Raw genomic sequence first — 15,981 nt, 5'->3', positions numbered from 1 at the left:
GGGGGAGGTAGAAAATAGACTAATGCCAAAAAGGGGTGAAAGTGGAGTAATATATTAAAAAAATGATGCAAAAGTTGAGGTGAAAAAACAAAAAAAGTGTAGACCAACTTACGATTTGCTGCTGCTGAAAAAAGTGGCTTCAAAAACTAAACGGGGGAAACAAAAAAAAAAAAAGGTAGAAATTAGAAAAGAAGGTTTCTAGACTGTTCTGATGCTGTCATCACAACAAGCAGGGGAGAAAACGTCAGGGCAAAAAACATGAACGCTACAAAAGCGGCTCATCACTTATTTAGGATAAGTTGTGAGCTCTACATCACACTGCGGTGACAAGAGATCCGGGAATATGAGAAGTCAATTTTTCCAAGGAATTTCTTCTTAAATCAAAATTTAAAAACACTAATGGAAAAATATGATTAGACATTTTACAAATCACATCTACAATAAAGATACTTATTACAGCTCATGACTGTTTAACTATATGCACTTTAGGTAGTACAGACGTACTGGACTTCTGATGATGAGGTTTCCTCGATCTTAGATATTCCACGATCAGCTTTAAGTGGTGTTATTGCAAGATGGAAGCATTTTGAAGTAGTAGCGTGCCCGATGTTGTAAAGTTACAGACCGGGGTCGCCGATGCTTAAAGGTCACAAAACCCCTGCTAAGCAAATTACTGCAGAGCTGCAAATCTCCTCTTGCATTAACATCAGCACAAACACTGTGCACCAGGAGCTTCATGGCCTGGGTTACCATGACTGAGCAGCTCCTGTAGATGTACAGTACAGTTCTGTCCATTTAGTACAGCTAGAATAAAGATGAAGATTTTATTCTTAACAGATCTGGTAATATTGTGAAACCGGTGTTTATCAAATTGTAGTGCAAGAGGTAATTTTGAGTACTGCATTAAAAGAAATGTAGTACCTACCAAAAAGTGTTTTTACTTTATACCTTCTGGAAAAATCCTGAAATTTAAAAATAATTACATGATAGTGAGTTCAGTAGGACTTCAACTTTATTACATTTAACTTTTTTTCATTCTACAGAACGATAAATCTGGATTAGCTGTTATACTACCTTTAACACCAGGGATTCTGAAGGAGAAACTGACATTTTAAATCTGCATCTCTTCACTGAACTCTATCATTTATAACACAAAAAAAACAATTTTGCTATCTGAGCTTCTATGTTAATGTAAACTGACCCACAAAGGAATCAGTGGTCTGCGAAAAGGGCGGTGGGTGCTTTATTTTGGCCTCCTGCCTGCCCTCCATGTAGGGGTCAGAACAACACCCCTGCTTAAGGCCACTTCACTGCAGACCACACCCACTTGGGGACCGTGGAAGTTGGGTAGAGCAAAGTGGGTCAAAAAAAAGTAGACTTCATTGACTTTCCACTGTAAAATGTTGCATAATTGATTATAAGTTTGTTTATTAGTATATAAATGTTAATTCATAAAGCTTTAAATCCAATGAAAGGCTTAAAAAAACCCCACATAGGTCTATAAGCCTGCCTTACAGCAGGCCCACTTGAGCACTTCGGGTCTAAGCAGCTGCACAGCTCAGAGTACATTGCCAAGATTGTTAAAACACAAAAAATGAGTAATTATATCAAAATTACCAAATGCATAATTCTGTAGTGCCAGTGTTACATCCCCCCCTCCCTCCCCCGTCCATGAACGTGTGATACATAAAAGCACTGTTGCTTTAATGTTCCTCCAAAAACGCCCCCGCTTCTCACAGAGGGAAAACATCTCGCCTGCAAAATAACAGGACTCCTGAGATCAGCTGCGGCAAACACACCGCCTCAGCACCGCCAAAATCACACAGAAAGCGGAAAAATACGTCGTTAGGACTCGTTGTAAACGACCGCATAACAAGTTTCAAGTGGAGGCAAAACACAGGACCAGAATAAAATGCAAAATTTAAAAACATATTCCCAGAAAAACGGCGACACTTTTATTTTCTTTCTGGCAAAACTGTCCAGAAAATCCTTCCATATTTTATCTTCATAGAAATTAGAGCATACGCAAATAAATCATAGTTTTACACGGCATCCCTACAAAAATCAAGCCTTTAAAATGTCGTATTCGAAAAAATAAAAACAAATAATAATAATAAAAAATATATATAAGCCTATATGTTGTTGTGGAAGCTATTTAAAACTAGTTTCTGTGCAGTTTGTGCCATCACAAAATGTACGTCACTACAGCCAACAGTCTCAGGAATACCAGCCAGGAGGGGAAAAAACACATTAAAAATAAAAACAAAAAGTCCCAAAGACGGTTCAAAGTCAGGACAAAAACAAAAAAAATGTAAAAAGGTAAAAAAAAAATCTCTCATTTAAAAATACTCACCAGGAGTTTAACACTAAAAATGAGAACAATTCAACGCTCTTTCTACTTGCACGGGTAAAGATCCGCTTACAGCGCTGCTGGCTCAACGTATCACCTTGAAACCAGTGGACACGAAATGGCGTCGACTCGCACTGGCGACAGGGGAAGGCCACGCCCGCTTCCGAATCCTAGTTTCTGATTGGATATCCTGAGCCCGTGTCTGTTTAATCTCTTCGCTGATAGGTTTCGTGCTCTTGCCACTGCCGTTGCCGCTCATTGATGACGACATTCATGTATGCTAATCAATTGACTACCCGACGGTACGTACGACACTGCTAGTTTGTGGCTCTAAAACATTGATGGCTGTGCTTTGTTTTAACCCGAAACCGAGGCACAACTGTAGTGTTTTACTGGTTGAGAGCAGCAGGGGTTAAGTCCTAAAAACAGACACGCTTGCCAGTTTCTATTTTGAGTCTTTACTTTTATTTATTTTTTATTAAGGAGCTAATATGAAAAATTCAGTTAATGTTACATACACAATAGATTTGATCCAATTGATTGTTGAAGTTGTAGTTTATTTGAATTAGTTCCATTAAGACAGAGATAGAAATGAATATATTTTTATGTATTTGATCAAAACCATTATTTTACCAAAACCATTTTATTCATTAACATTGAATAGCATGTGAAATCTCATGCGCTTGTCAATCTCTTACTGGTATAGTGCTCTAAATGTAAAGCTGCAGTGTAACAACAATGCCATTAATAACAATCACACATTGCTTCTGCATATGTCAGCAGGGTCACCACTTCATTTTCCGAGAAAATGCACCTGTGAGGTAAACAAAAAGGAATTCATTTGTGACACGTGACAATCATACTGGCCAACCTTGAGACCTCAGAAGTAGGGAGACATTCAAAAGGGCTGTTGGGGGGGTATACATATACATGTACACATATATATACAAAAAATGGAATGAGCATATTATATAAAGTACCTTGGAGGTCAGCCATCCTCTTCCTGTTTCGAGGCAAAGTAACATCCAGTCTTGACATGGACTCGGGTGTTCTCAGTACCTCCTCCAGCCTACCCTGCTCATCATTGTCCTGGAGGAGTATGAATGGATTAATAAAATAGTGCCCTCATACCCCCCAAATTGACTATAATATTTTTGTATAAATTAATTTAGTGTAATAACCTTTGATGGAGTTTGTTGATTTTTTCTTTTTCCTACAGGGGTGTTTGGACCCGGGCTTTCGGTCACATTTTTCTGTCGCTCCCGCTCTCTTTCTCTCTGCAGTAGGATAGCCTGTTGCATGGTCCTGTACTCCAGGGAAAAGTTACTGATGGTTTTGCAGAAGTCCTCCGGTTTGGTGTCCCTCACCATGGCCCGGGAGTAGCCAAGGAACAGGAGAAAAGAGTGGAACCTAGAAAAAAGTAAAAACGGTGTAAGCAAAGACTTGTTGATTAAGGAGTCAGTCAGTCTGCCATACCCACTGGCAGATCCATGGCCTCCTGGAAACCACCAATTGCTAGAGAACTTTCAGATACAATTTATCACAAAGAAGCCTAAGATGCTGCAATGAAAACTTCCTTGTGCTTTTCCTTGTATTGCTAGCAGACTGCTGTGGATGTGTACACTTTGTATGGAAAACTTCTGTACAAATAGTCCCCACGGCTCAGGAAGTAGCAGTGAAACTTGAAAAAGTGCTTGGCCTGTGTGAGTAAGGACTGAGATGGAAAATGTTTTGTTTGCTAACAAATATCATTTAAAATATGATTAGAGTACCTGTTGATAACCCTACGATGGACGGCTCTTAGGACTTTCAGCCTTTCCTCACACTCTTTCAGAATCTTCGGAAGCCTGTGACGGAGCGAACCGTCCGGGGCCAGGGCCTCATCACCTATCCCTTTCATCTTTTCCCCCTTTCCTCCTTTCCTCTTTTCGTCGGCTTTATTCAGCAGCTTCACCTGCTCCCATGATGCTTTGCACAGGCTCTCCAGCTGGGTAAAGTTAGACTGGACTTGGGAGTAGTCACACTGTAAAGAGAAGAGAAGGTTTTGTGCTTTCCACAGTTTGCTGGTTTAACTGACTCTATAAGTGATCTTCAGAATGAATCAGCTGTGTTGGACAAATGCAAATCCACAGATGCAGCCACACACCTTTCCACCTTTAGTAACCGCGGTGATGTCCGAGTAGAGGTCAGAGGATTCTGGATAGAGCTGCAGCAGTAACACGCAGACGTGGTGCAGCAGGGGCTGGCGAGTGTGTGTGTCCCTTACCTGAGACAGCTTCCCCAGGTAACTCAGCTCAAAACCACGGGCCTTGGGATAAAACAATGTGTTGTAAGAAATAATGGAAAGATGGATAAAGTCAAGCTTGCGTCGGAATGCACTCACCTTACATCCGTTGAGAAAGTTACCGATCGCTAGCACTGTCGCCAGGATGTACTTGAAGGTCTGGCTGGCTGCCAGTTGTTCCATGCCCAACTTCAGATGGAAGAGAGGCTCAGCAATTTCCTTTTTAAGAGGAGTATACATTTAGAGGGCGTTTTGGTGGTTCATATAGAATAGTTGAGCCATCACATCCATCTTTTATTTTTAGTCAGGTGATTTATTAGGAGAAGTCATCACAGTGGTGTTTTTGCCCTGCAGAATCTGTGTTAGTTTGTATGAGTGCAGTGTCCTTATACAGCAGCATCTCTTGTCCTGCACTTTCATTCAACTTTGCAAGACATTATTTGCGGTTCTTCAAACTATGCACTAAAGTGTAGTTTATCATATTGATTACATTTTATGTGTTATTTTCTGACATATTGTGTGTTGTTCAAAGTGTACCATGATACTGCATGAATACAAGCAATGAAAACTGCACATGGGTGGGATTGGTGGCGTGCCATAGAAAAACAACGAGAGGAGCTTGCCTTGGCTGCTCCTTTTTAGGCAACTTTTATGCAAGCTTCTTCCATCTGCAACAAGCTTCTCTCTCCGTTCTTTGGTTATCTCTGTTATGCATCCAGGAACACTGATAAAACCGGACTATTTATAGACTTACTGAAGTCTATGGGAATATCTTAAATATTTGATGGAGTGCATAAAAATGTGACGCCAAGGGGTCTTGGCAAAGCTTCATTATGTAATGATCTGTGAGTGGGAAATTATTGGATTTTTATTTACCCTCTCCAAGGAGTCGTAATCCAGAGCAAAGGCCCAAAGCTGAAGCCTGGTGCTCAAGTGTGGGATTTCCCCCAAAGTGAGGAGGCAAAGCTCAGCCGGTGCCAGAGAGGCATTAGGGTTCTGGGCCTTGGCCTCTTTGATCAGGCAGAGTTCCTCTTCAGTCGGGATCAGTGCCTGAAGACGCTGTTTTGGAATGAGCGTAGAACAGATTATCTCAGACCTAGTCTGTAACCCTTTTATTTTACCTGGGTATTGCTGGGTAGTTCATCAAACAAAAATGCTTTAGCTCGAAATCTGGGCGATTTACCCTTTACTGTACCTGAATGTCCTCTCTTTCTAACACACAGCTGTCCATGCTGTAGATAGCAGGTGGGAGGAGGCGCGGAGGGGGCAAGCTGCTCAGGGCAATAGTTATGATGTTGCTGCGCTTCACTCCCAACACCGATATTGATGGCTGCTTCTGTGTTGAGGGGGAATAAAAAAGGATTTAAGGCATTTTAATCTAGATAATGCACATCAGTTTGTAGCTATTTGAAAACCAGAATTACATGGATGAATGAACAAAAGGATGTCTCTGTCATCAGTCTCACCTGCCGCCCTGAAACAATGTTCAGACTGCTGCCATTGGCTTTAGACTTAAACAAGTACTCCAGATGGTTTTTATCCAAATTCACCGGCTCGAGTCTGGCCCAAATGGTCTGAGTCCCAAAGCGTGTCATCCTGGGGAGCGGTGCCAGATTCTGCAGCTCCCTCCAGTGAAGCTTCAAAGTGCGAGACTTAACGGTACCATCTTTAGGTGAAGCAGAGGGCAAAGGTGAGGCGAGATAAGGAGGAGGGGGAGGAAGAGGAGGGGGCGCCGGAGGTGCTTGGAGACAAATTGATGATTTGATAGTTGTTAGGGTTCCCTCATCCTCTGTGCTGTCTTCCTCATCCCAGAGGTCGGAAAAATCCAAGGTGTTGAGACAGAGGTGTGCAGCTGGTGTTAGCAATGAACTCCAGGATTGGTCAAAATCCCAGGTCAGCTCTTTGGATTGTTCCAGCTCCTTCATTGATCCTTCAAAGCTGCCTGTAACTCAAAAGTAAAAATCCAATACCATTACCATGGCGACCTACACTTACTTTTTCCTGCTTAATAAAAGGCTACTTCAAGGTGAAAACTTCTTTTTCGTATTAGAAAAAAAAAGAATAAGGTTCTTCCACACGTCTTGATCTTTCACATAAAGCAAAACTTAAATCCTTCCTTGTCTTCTCACCATGCATTCAACAACCACCTCACAAACACTCTGTATCCATCTGAATGTCTGTGGATGCTCTGCCTCACTTGTCCACCACAGAAGTGCATAACTCACACACCCAAGTCACAATTTTTCAACCACCTCTGGGTGTTCTCGCTGCACCGTAACCTGCAATTGCCTTAGGGTGTAGCGTTTGTCCCTCGCATCTAAAATGACAAGCTGTGTTTGATCCAAAAGTCCACCGGTATCTTGCCTGGGTGCCAGAAGCTCACAGCCTCAGACAAAGGAAAATTCTTACAATTTTTGACAGGTTGTATTTAGTCCTGTATCCAAATCTGATGAGAAAATCCAAAGAATGCCTGTCTGAATATCCAAATGATGTGCCTCTGTAGCCGTCCCTCGACATTCATCTTCCTCTGTTGTTCTCCAAGTGACAACTAGGGCGCTTTCATGAGGAAGCGAGAGAGACTCGTTCGTCCGTTGGTGTATCAATTTCGGCTTATTTGAGTTGCACCCTTTCCCTTAATTTTCTTATCGAGCCTGGATCTCCTGTTTGTATTGCTACTTGTGTATACAGAACCTCTCTATCTGCCTCTGAAGATCTGTGATATCCCCTCCTCTTTTGCCTCCCCTTCTCCCCTATGAGCACATAAAAGAGTGCAACTGACCAACTGTTGACCTGCTTTCATTTTACATGCAACTTTGTGGACAACAAATCAGCAAACAGTAACTGCACGACATTAGGCCAAAGCACACAATGACGCACCATTATTCCATGCATGCTTGTAAATCCTTTGCTTAAACCTTGTGCTAAAATGGAGAAAATATTCATGGGTACAACAGCATCTCATAACAGAAAATAAATCCTTAATGAAAACAAATTAATGACTTTAAAAAACAGTGTTCAGTGAGCATAACTGCAAAAACACTGCTGTAAGATTGCAAGTTATAATCGTTAATATTGTAGCATTTCAAAACACAAAATACACAGTTGTGTTCTAGGGAGACGTTTGCATGGTCGACGTGCAGCTCTAATGCAGATCCCTCCCAAGGCCATTAAGCCTCTCCTAATTACACTTTATCTTGTTCAGTGGGCCTGCTGTCTACAAGCAGCAGTAGGGCTCAAGGGACATTTTGGCTAAAATGAGGTCTATTTGCAATGGTTGAGCTCATTTAGCATATACAGTACTGTGCAACAGTCTCAGACCACCCTTCATATATACATTTTGGAAAAGGGGGAAATGGATGGAACAAGTTCTTGAATTGAATTGAAATACATATAAAAATATATGGAAATACAGTATCTAAGGCAAAAACAGTTTGTACATTTCTAATGAGCTTGAAAGTCAATATTTGGTACCACCACCTTTATTTTTCAACACTGCCTGAATTCTCTCTAGGAAATTTTTGGTAGTCTTCAGGAATAGTTCTTCAGGCTAAGACAAAGCTCTTCTTTGCATGCTGGCCCCCTTTAAATGATCCCGCACTGCTTCAGTACTGTTGAGGTCTGGGCTCTGGGGAGGCCGATCCATGACTGATGGTGTTCCACTGTGTTTTTTTTCTATCTAGGCATGCTTTTACTGCATTGATAGTATGTTTGGATCATTGTAATGCGGAACAAGGCAGCAAATGCTTTTCAGGTAGAATTTAATGGTGTATAAAAACCTGGTGGTACTTTTACACATGAAAAATCGTTTTGACAGATCTCCAACACCACTGGCTGAAATTCAGCTCCAAACCATGACAGAGCCTCCTCCTTATATACTGATATCAACCAAAAATTTTACACTTGAATTCATCACTCATCAGTGCAGTTCTTGTGTAGTTCTGCATACCTTAGCCTTTTCTCCATTTTTCCTTCCTTAAGAATGACTACTTTACAGCCACGTCTCCACTGAGACCATTTCTGTTGAGGGCTTTAAAAAAAAAAAAATCTGTTAGTATCGATAGTGAGGTGTGTGTTCACTAAAACATGTTCATACTTGCAGTTAAAGGCTGAATTAGGTGGACTACCAGACATAATGTCAGCTGCCCTAACCTAACAATATTTTAGTTATCATGTGACATCTGTACAAAAACAGACAGATCCCCCTTGGGAACGGCATTTCCGGGTGAGTTCTTTTGATTAAAATGAGTGGGAACTTCCATGTCTCCCTCTGTATATTTGTGTTGTCGTGTTTGTATATGTGACTGTATGCATCTCTTTTCAACTGCTTCTCTGTCTGTCCCGGCACAACTGCTGACTGTAACCCGGTGCCAAGATAAAGATCAGGATAAAAACTACCCATAATCGTACCCAGTTTGATGTTTTTAAGAAGTCGGGGGTCAGGAATTAGAGCTTTAAATATTTCATTTACAAGGTCACTTAGAACTAGGACTTATCAATTTAGTTAGATAATAAAGATGCATATATCAATGACCATGTCACAGTTTTCTAGAAAGAATGCAATGATAGCGTTTAGCTGTTTTACTGATCCAGATACAGTATTATTGATTATTATTATTATTATTATTATTATTATTATTATTATTATTATGTCCATAAATGCATTAACCCAAATGCAGAACAATAAAATCTAAACTATGTAAAAGTAGCTTTTTTCAGCAGCTATCATTTAAATGAACAAAATGTAGATGATGTTGAAGAGGCTCTGTGTTTTCTGTGTTGTCTTGAAAAATGTGCATGTGAGGATGGATGACTCATCCACTGCAAACCAAATCTACCTACAGGTACAAATAAAGTATCCTGAACCTGAATCTAAGAGGAACTGGGCATGTGCTTTCAGCTTCATGCCAAAGATTCTCTAGAACAAGCTAAAAAAAGACCTTGAATTACATTCAAACCACTCAACACATGCCTTTGAATGTGCACCATCTTTCGCCAAGCAACTGAAGGTCTTATTTTTCTGAAGACAATTACATACCAGTGTGCCACACTTCTTTCTAGCACACATTCATTGCAACAATGCAATGTGGGACTTGTGACCAGTGATGGTACATTTGCTCTTTTCACTGGACCTGATGTATTGTCGGCTCACAAAGCCAGGGTGTGACAACCCAGCCAGAGGTAGAGAACAATATGGATTAAAATATTCTGGCAGTTTAGTATCATATCTTATCATTGTTACGGAGTACAGTGGTCCCTCGTTTATTGCGCGAGTTCCGTTCCAATGACAACCTGTGATAGGTGAAATCCGCGAAGTAGCCAACTTTTTTTTTTTTTTACAATTATTATAGATGTTTTAAGGCTGTAAAAACCCTCACTGCACACGTTATACACTTTTCTCAGACAGGCATGAACATTTTCACACTTTTCTCTCTTATTTAAACACTCTCAAAGTTCAAACCATAGAAAAATAAGTCCAGTATTATGGAATGAAACCAAAGATCAAACCCTGTTTTCAGGTCCAGAACATGAGAATAGAGCAGCTGTGAGAGAATTCAACACTAATGAATCAGTCGTATGGAAGTGGAGAAAGCAAGAAGAATGACTTGAGTAAAGTTTGACTTTTCTGACTGTTTTGTTTTACTTAATGCACCTTATAATCCGGCGTGCCTTACAGTCCGAAAAATACGGTAACTTCTACCTTCCTTTAGCATGTCCAGAAGTCCAACTGCCTGTGCTATGGTTAGCATCGTCCTCTGCCTTTTGGATGCTACCATAGATGCCTTTGACCGTGCAAAACGTTTTGTCAACATTCTTGTGTTTGTTGGGGATAAAACATACAGTACAGCACTTCAGAATCACACTGCTAGAGATCGAAGATTTATGTAAATTTGACAAGTTGAAAGCATTCTGTACAGTACAGAAGACACGGCACGAGATTGACTGACAATGGTGTGCAGCCAATCAGGACGCAGAACACAATGCGCTTAAAAAAAAAAAAGCATGCAAAAAAAATCTGCGAAACAGCGAGGCCATAAAAAGTGAACCACGTTATAGCGAGGGACTGCTGTACGAACAAACAAGTATTTTTTAAAACAAAGATTTTTCTGTATTTTTTTTCTGTTGTTTTTTTTTGTTTGTTTGTTTTTTAAATATCTCCCATCCACATGAAAATGTCAGAAAACAACCTCGTGTGCTGTCAAGGGCATGGCAGAGTAGCATGTGACAACAGCTCATTGTGTAGAGATGTCAGCCAATGAAAATCCTATAAATAGTAACACAGAGCACCATCTGACATCAGGAAAGGAGATGCAGGTGCACACTTTTGCCCCTTTCCTTGCTCACCTGTAAATGGAGGAGTTAAAAATCTAAATTCTGGAAGGTGTTTTTATCAATAGCTCAGTTTTCAGTGGTGTGAATTGGTTTTTACATGTAGATTAAAGCATCAACATACACACACAAAATTGCATCCATATTCACATGTCTGCATACCTGTGGACATGTCCTTGTTTCAAAAACAGAAATGTGCAATTTGACCAAAAATCCAGATTTAAGACCTTGAGCTTATAATTATTATTTCATTTAACCACTGCGGTCCTTTCTGCTTCTTTCTGGCATCAAAACACCTGTTTCAAAATGATCACCTTGTTATCATATGATGCTGCAGGTAGAGCAGGTCATCTGCTAGTTGAAAGACTGATGGTTCAATCCCTGGCTGCTCCAGTCCACATACCAAATATCCTTGGGCAAGATACTGAACCCTGAGTTGAGTAGTGTGTATTGAGGAGTATGATTGTTAGATGGAAAGCACTTAGGCATACAAAAAAGTGCTTGTATGATGGGTGAATGAGGCATGTTGTATACAGTGCAGTGAGTGCTCCAGTATGGTAGAAAAGCACAATATAAAAAACCTTCATTCAATCAGGTCATGTTTTAAGAGCACTGAATTATTGGATATATATAACAGGAGCTCATACTAACTCACAAGAAATGGGTGTTTTATTGGAGGAAAGAATGTGACTCTGAATAGTCACAATATTCAAATGACAAAGTTGCCATTTGGATTTTACCTTCAAATGGCAACTTTGCTCATAAGAATATTAAAAATTATATTTTTTTAATGTAGTTGAGAATAGAGAAACATTGAAATGTGATGAATTTAAATTACTTCATTACTTTCTGGATTAATACAATTTTACTAAAAGAAGTGAAATTTGTTACTGAACGAAGATGACTGTTATTAATTTTTTTTTAACTGTTATCTGTAATGTTACTCAATTTGTTTGTTTTTTTGTATTTGAGAAGAAAAAGTCAGTACTAACAGTCAATTAGTTAAATGTTAGGGTTACTTTGAGGTTTTTTTTATGTTAATAATTCATTGTGGCGACATACCTGTTGATGATAATTAAGATGTTAACATGCAATTCATTCCCTGTATGAATTGCAGGTGTATCCAGTTTTTGGTTTTATTTGGTAGTTCATTAATATAGCGATGTGCTGTTCATAGTCGTTGTATGAAACAGTGAAAAGGCACCATCCTCCTCTTTAGAAATATCAAAAATCCAATAATACCTATCTTGTTATTTATATTTTAAGTATAATTTAGTTTTTAGTAAAAATGCCATTTTCAGGGGGGTTCTCAAGTTATACTTTGTAATATTTTGAAACCATTTTTTTCAACAACTGGATTTACGTTTTGTCTCAGGAAACGTTCACACCTGTTTTTTAGTATTCCGTCCGCAGATTCATCATTTTCAAATGTATGAGTGGGACAAAAAAGGCACGCAATGGTTAGCTTCAAAGGCATTTATTTTGAAAACACCGGACGGAAATCCCTGTTATGTGCCGTTGCTTCTCCGCGCTCCCGCGTTGTTTTGGGAACATTCGGTTTCACAGTGAGCACGCGCTTCCCGGACCGTAGCTGCCCGTCATCGCTGGCGCTGACATCACACGGAGGATTTGCTACAATGTCAAACACTCACAAGCAGCGCGAGCTCATGGCTTCCCCGCGCCACAATGACAAACACCGCCGCGTCCTGCTGCTCATCCTCTAAATACTACACAACTACGACCACAACTACGACCACCGTCCATGGCTTTATTCCGCGATTTTGGACAGGATGCGTTTGAGGTGAGACGGGTCACTCAGTTCTTTTCTAAATTACTGCTTTTTACTTGTAAATCATTTAGTTTATTTCGCAATGTTTTTAATTGAAAATTGTAGTTGATGTTTGAATTCTTGTTTGTTAAAAAAATTAAAACCTTTAAACGCAGACGGCGTGTTTCCCCGTATCTTTATGGGAAAAGTTCCCCGGCTCCCTAACGTTGATTGCTGTGCTATTACGTAATGGGAGTGCGGACACTGCTGAACGGATTTTACAGTGAGGTGCCGTGATGACACAGCTCGCGGTTTGCGTAGTAAAGACAGCGTCATATTTGCACACCCCTGTAACACCAAGTTTGTAGCCAAATAACGCATTTATCCCCTCACTGATTCACTCAAAGCACAACACTTCACGGTTTTCCAGGCTGTTAGTTGACCCAGCTATGACTGATTTATTACTGTTTTTTTAAAGAAAAAAAGTCATTTAATTACAGGTCCTCATTGAACAAATACATGCTAAAAACAGAAGAACATTTAAGTGATTTGTGCTTGTATTTTAGCTGGAAAATATATAAATGTCTAATGTTGCTACTGATGTTGCTCATACTTTTATAATATCTGCAGTGCTGTGAAAATGCATGTACTCTCTTTCTGATTTTTTCCCCTTATTTGTCATGCTTACTTCTTTTAGATCATCAAACACATTTTAACATTACACAGCGATAACTGATTAAAATAAAATAAAAAATGAGTTTTTTAAATGATGACTTTATTTATAAAAGTAAAAAATAAAGCTATCCAACCCCTGTGTGCAAAACTAATTGCCCCGCTTTGTTAAATCATGTTCAGGTTCATTAGCTACTGCCAGACCTGGCGAATCAAGAAATCACTTCAATAGAAGATGTCTGACAAAATGAAGCAGGCTCAGATCTCAAAAAGCAACACATCATGTCCTGCTCTAAAGAAACAGCTGATAAACAAAGTCATTGACATCTGTCAGTCTGGAAACAGTTACAAAGCCATTTTTAAGGTTTTGGGACTCGAGAACAGTGGAACAGTGGTGAACCTTCCCAGGAGTGGCTTACCAAAATTACTCCAAGATCACCCGGACGACTCAACCAGGAAGTCACAAAAGACCGCAGAACAACATTAAAGAACCGCAGGCCTCACCTGCTTCAGTTAAGGTCAGAGTTCATGATTCAACAATAAGAAAGAGAATGGGTAAAAATCAGACTGCATGGGAGAGGTCAAGGAGAAAACCACTGCAGAGCAAAAAGAACACAAAGGCAGGTCTCACATTTACCAAAAATATTTTGGTGATCCTCAAGAGTTCCGAGAAAATATTCTGTGGACTGATGAGACAGAAGCTGAACTTTTTAGAAAGTTTGAGTCCTGTTACATCTGCAAAAAACTAACACGCCAATTCATGAAACAACATTATACCAACAGTCAGACATGGTGGTGGTAGTGTGATGGTCAGGGCTGCTTTGCTGCTTCAGGACGACTTGTTGCAACGGATGCATTTTGTATTTATTCTGGTTCTCTTTGTCTAATATTAGAATTAGTTTGATGCTCTGAAACATGTAAGCGTGACAAATATGCAAAAAACAAACCCTAAGAAATCAGGAATAAGGTAACTACTTTTAGTCACTCTGTTGTTTTCAGCACATTGCTAAGTATCAGCATCAGAAGAAGACACCGAGTATAAGGTGTTCACGGTTAAGTGATGACAAGCTTTGAACCTGACTGTGTGCTGTTTGTGCGTCTCAGCAAATCTATGTGAGTGCGTGAGCCAGGTCAGAGGTCATGTTGCGGAGGGAATCCGACTCCCACGGCCTCTTTACCTTCGGAGAGACGTCCGACAATGACTGTGAGGTGAGGCTGTTTATTTATACCTGCTACCGGCGTACCTCTTAGATCTGCATGTGGCTCTAAAGTAGGCTGCAGTTGACACAAAATGTAACCGAAGGAACCCACAGGTCCAGTTGCTGAACACGTAATAGCTCAACTTTTTGACTTAATTGTGTTATTTTTTTTCCTTTTAATAACTCTAGTGTTCAGCACTTGGCAGTCAAGCATTTTTAAGTGAGTAGGCAGATAATGTCAAAAGCCAGAAATCTCTCCTCTGAGCCGTTGACAGAGATATGAAAACTTTTGCCAATGATATCCAACAGCCAGGCTCTTCCCAGGTCATGTGACAGTGATATTGCTGTACCTTATGTAAGTTTGTACAAGCTTCTTACTCCTTCCCTTTATCTCTGTCATTATGCTGCTGTCTAAGGATAAAAGGGACCAGAAGCTTCATCAAGTCAGCAGATCACAGTTGTTTATCCTCCCTGTCTTTGTCTCTCTGTCTTAGATGGGGGTGAGTTGCAGAGAGGTAGATGTAGCGTGTCTGTGCGAGGCCGGTCCCTGTACACTTTATTCAGAAGCACACACGCCTACGCCGGTGAGTGCTCAGGCTTTCCACTTAAGTGTCTGTGGCCGTCGCTCAACCCGCTCAGATCTGAGAGTGTTTCTTCATCTGTAATCAGGCTCTAAATGCTGCCCGACGACCTCTCTGCATCTTTGTCGCTGCCCTGTTTTATTTTAAAGTACCTGTTCACAGATATCGACGAATCACGTGTTAGCTTTTCGTTTTGTTTTTTTTCGAGATGTGAATCTAATCAGTAGGTCTGTCTCTCTTCCTGCTTTCTGTTCTCAGGACACGCGGCTGTGTGAACGCTGTGGAAAAAACAAAGTGATGGTAACCAGGTACTCTGAGGGATACGGCACAGAGGTAATGTGTAGCATATGTGTGCGTGTCTTTATGACAGTGCTCTGTGTGCAGCTACTTAATGCTGTTGCAGAGCGCTGTGTGTGGAGTCCAGATATGTAACACGTTATAAGACTTTTTGATATTTGTGTTGATTTCCTGGCAGGCAGCTGGCATTTTTATAGGCTTTTAAGATTCCAGCTTGTGAGCAGTACATGAGTAATACCAGGGTTCACTTAGGCCAGATGATTGATGCTCATGCCACAGATAGACATTTTCAAAAAGGATTTTCAGTCTCTTAAAACTAGGGTTGGACCATTTATTGCTAACTGATATACAGCACTGTGCAAAAGTCTTGAGCCAGCCCTAACATCTTTATATTTTGTCATATTTTGAGGCAAATACTGAAACTTTTCTGACAAAGTTGTATTTTTACTCAGTTGTATATAGAATTTGTGTTCTATTTTTATATTATTGTATATTTTATTCTA

The 15,981-nt window shown here is 40.2% G+C and overlaps 2 protein-coding genes across 2 annotated transcripts in view; one reads left to right on the top strand and one right to left on the bottom strand.

The window, feature by feature from the left end:
* Positions 1-2,813: 2,813 nt before the first annotated feature.
* On the bottom strand, positions 2,814-7,206 carry LOC102194106 (FH1/FH2 domain-containing protein 1). Its single transcript, XM_005751449.1, has 9 exons — positions 6,101-7,206; positions 5,830-5,970; positions 5,511-5,693; positions 4,734-4,853; positions 4,497-4,658; positions 4,123-4,373; positions 3,532-3,760; positions 3,331-3,439; positions 2,814-3,164 (listed from the first exon to the last, which is right to left on the bottom strand). The coding sequence occupies exons 1-9, from the start codon at positions 6,557-6,559 to the stop codon at positions 3,136-3,138; spliced, it is 1,683 nt and encodes a 560-aa protein (XP_005751506.1). The 5' UTR covers positions 6,560-7,206; the 3' UTR covers positions 2,814-3,135.
* A 5,290-nt stretch (positions 7,207-12,496) lies between these two features.
* Positions 12,497-15,981, top strand: part of LOC102193822 (uncharacterized) — a 10,689-nt gene continuing 7,204 nt past the window's right edge. The window contains exons 1-4 of the mRNA XM_005751448.1: positions 12,497-12,762; positions 14,506-14,610; positions 15,095-15,184; positions 15,440-15,514. Of these exons, the coding sequence (XP_005751505.1) occupies positions 14,542-14,610; positions 15,095-15,184; positions 15,440-15,514 (234 nt within the window). The 5' untranslated portion in view covers positions 12,497-12,762; positions 14,506-14,541. The remainder of the gene's footprint in view (positions 12,763-14,505; positions 14,611-15,094; positions 15,185-15,439; positions 15,515-15,981) is intronic.

This window comes from Pundamilia nyererei, unplaced genomic scaffold (genome assembly GCF_000239375.1).
Source record: "Pundamilia nyererei isolate P.nyererei 1_Seehausen unplaced genomic scaffold, PunNye1.0 scaffold00312, whole genome shotgun sequence".
NCBI lineage: Eukaryota > Metazoa > Chordata > Actinopteri > Cichliformes > Cichlidae > Pundamilia > Pundamilia nyererei.
This window is presented reverse-complemented; position numbering and strand designations above follow the sequence as displayed.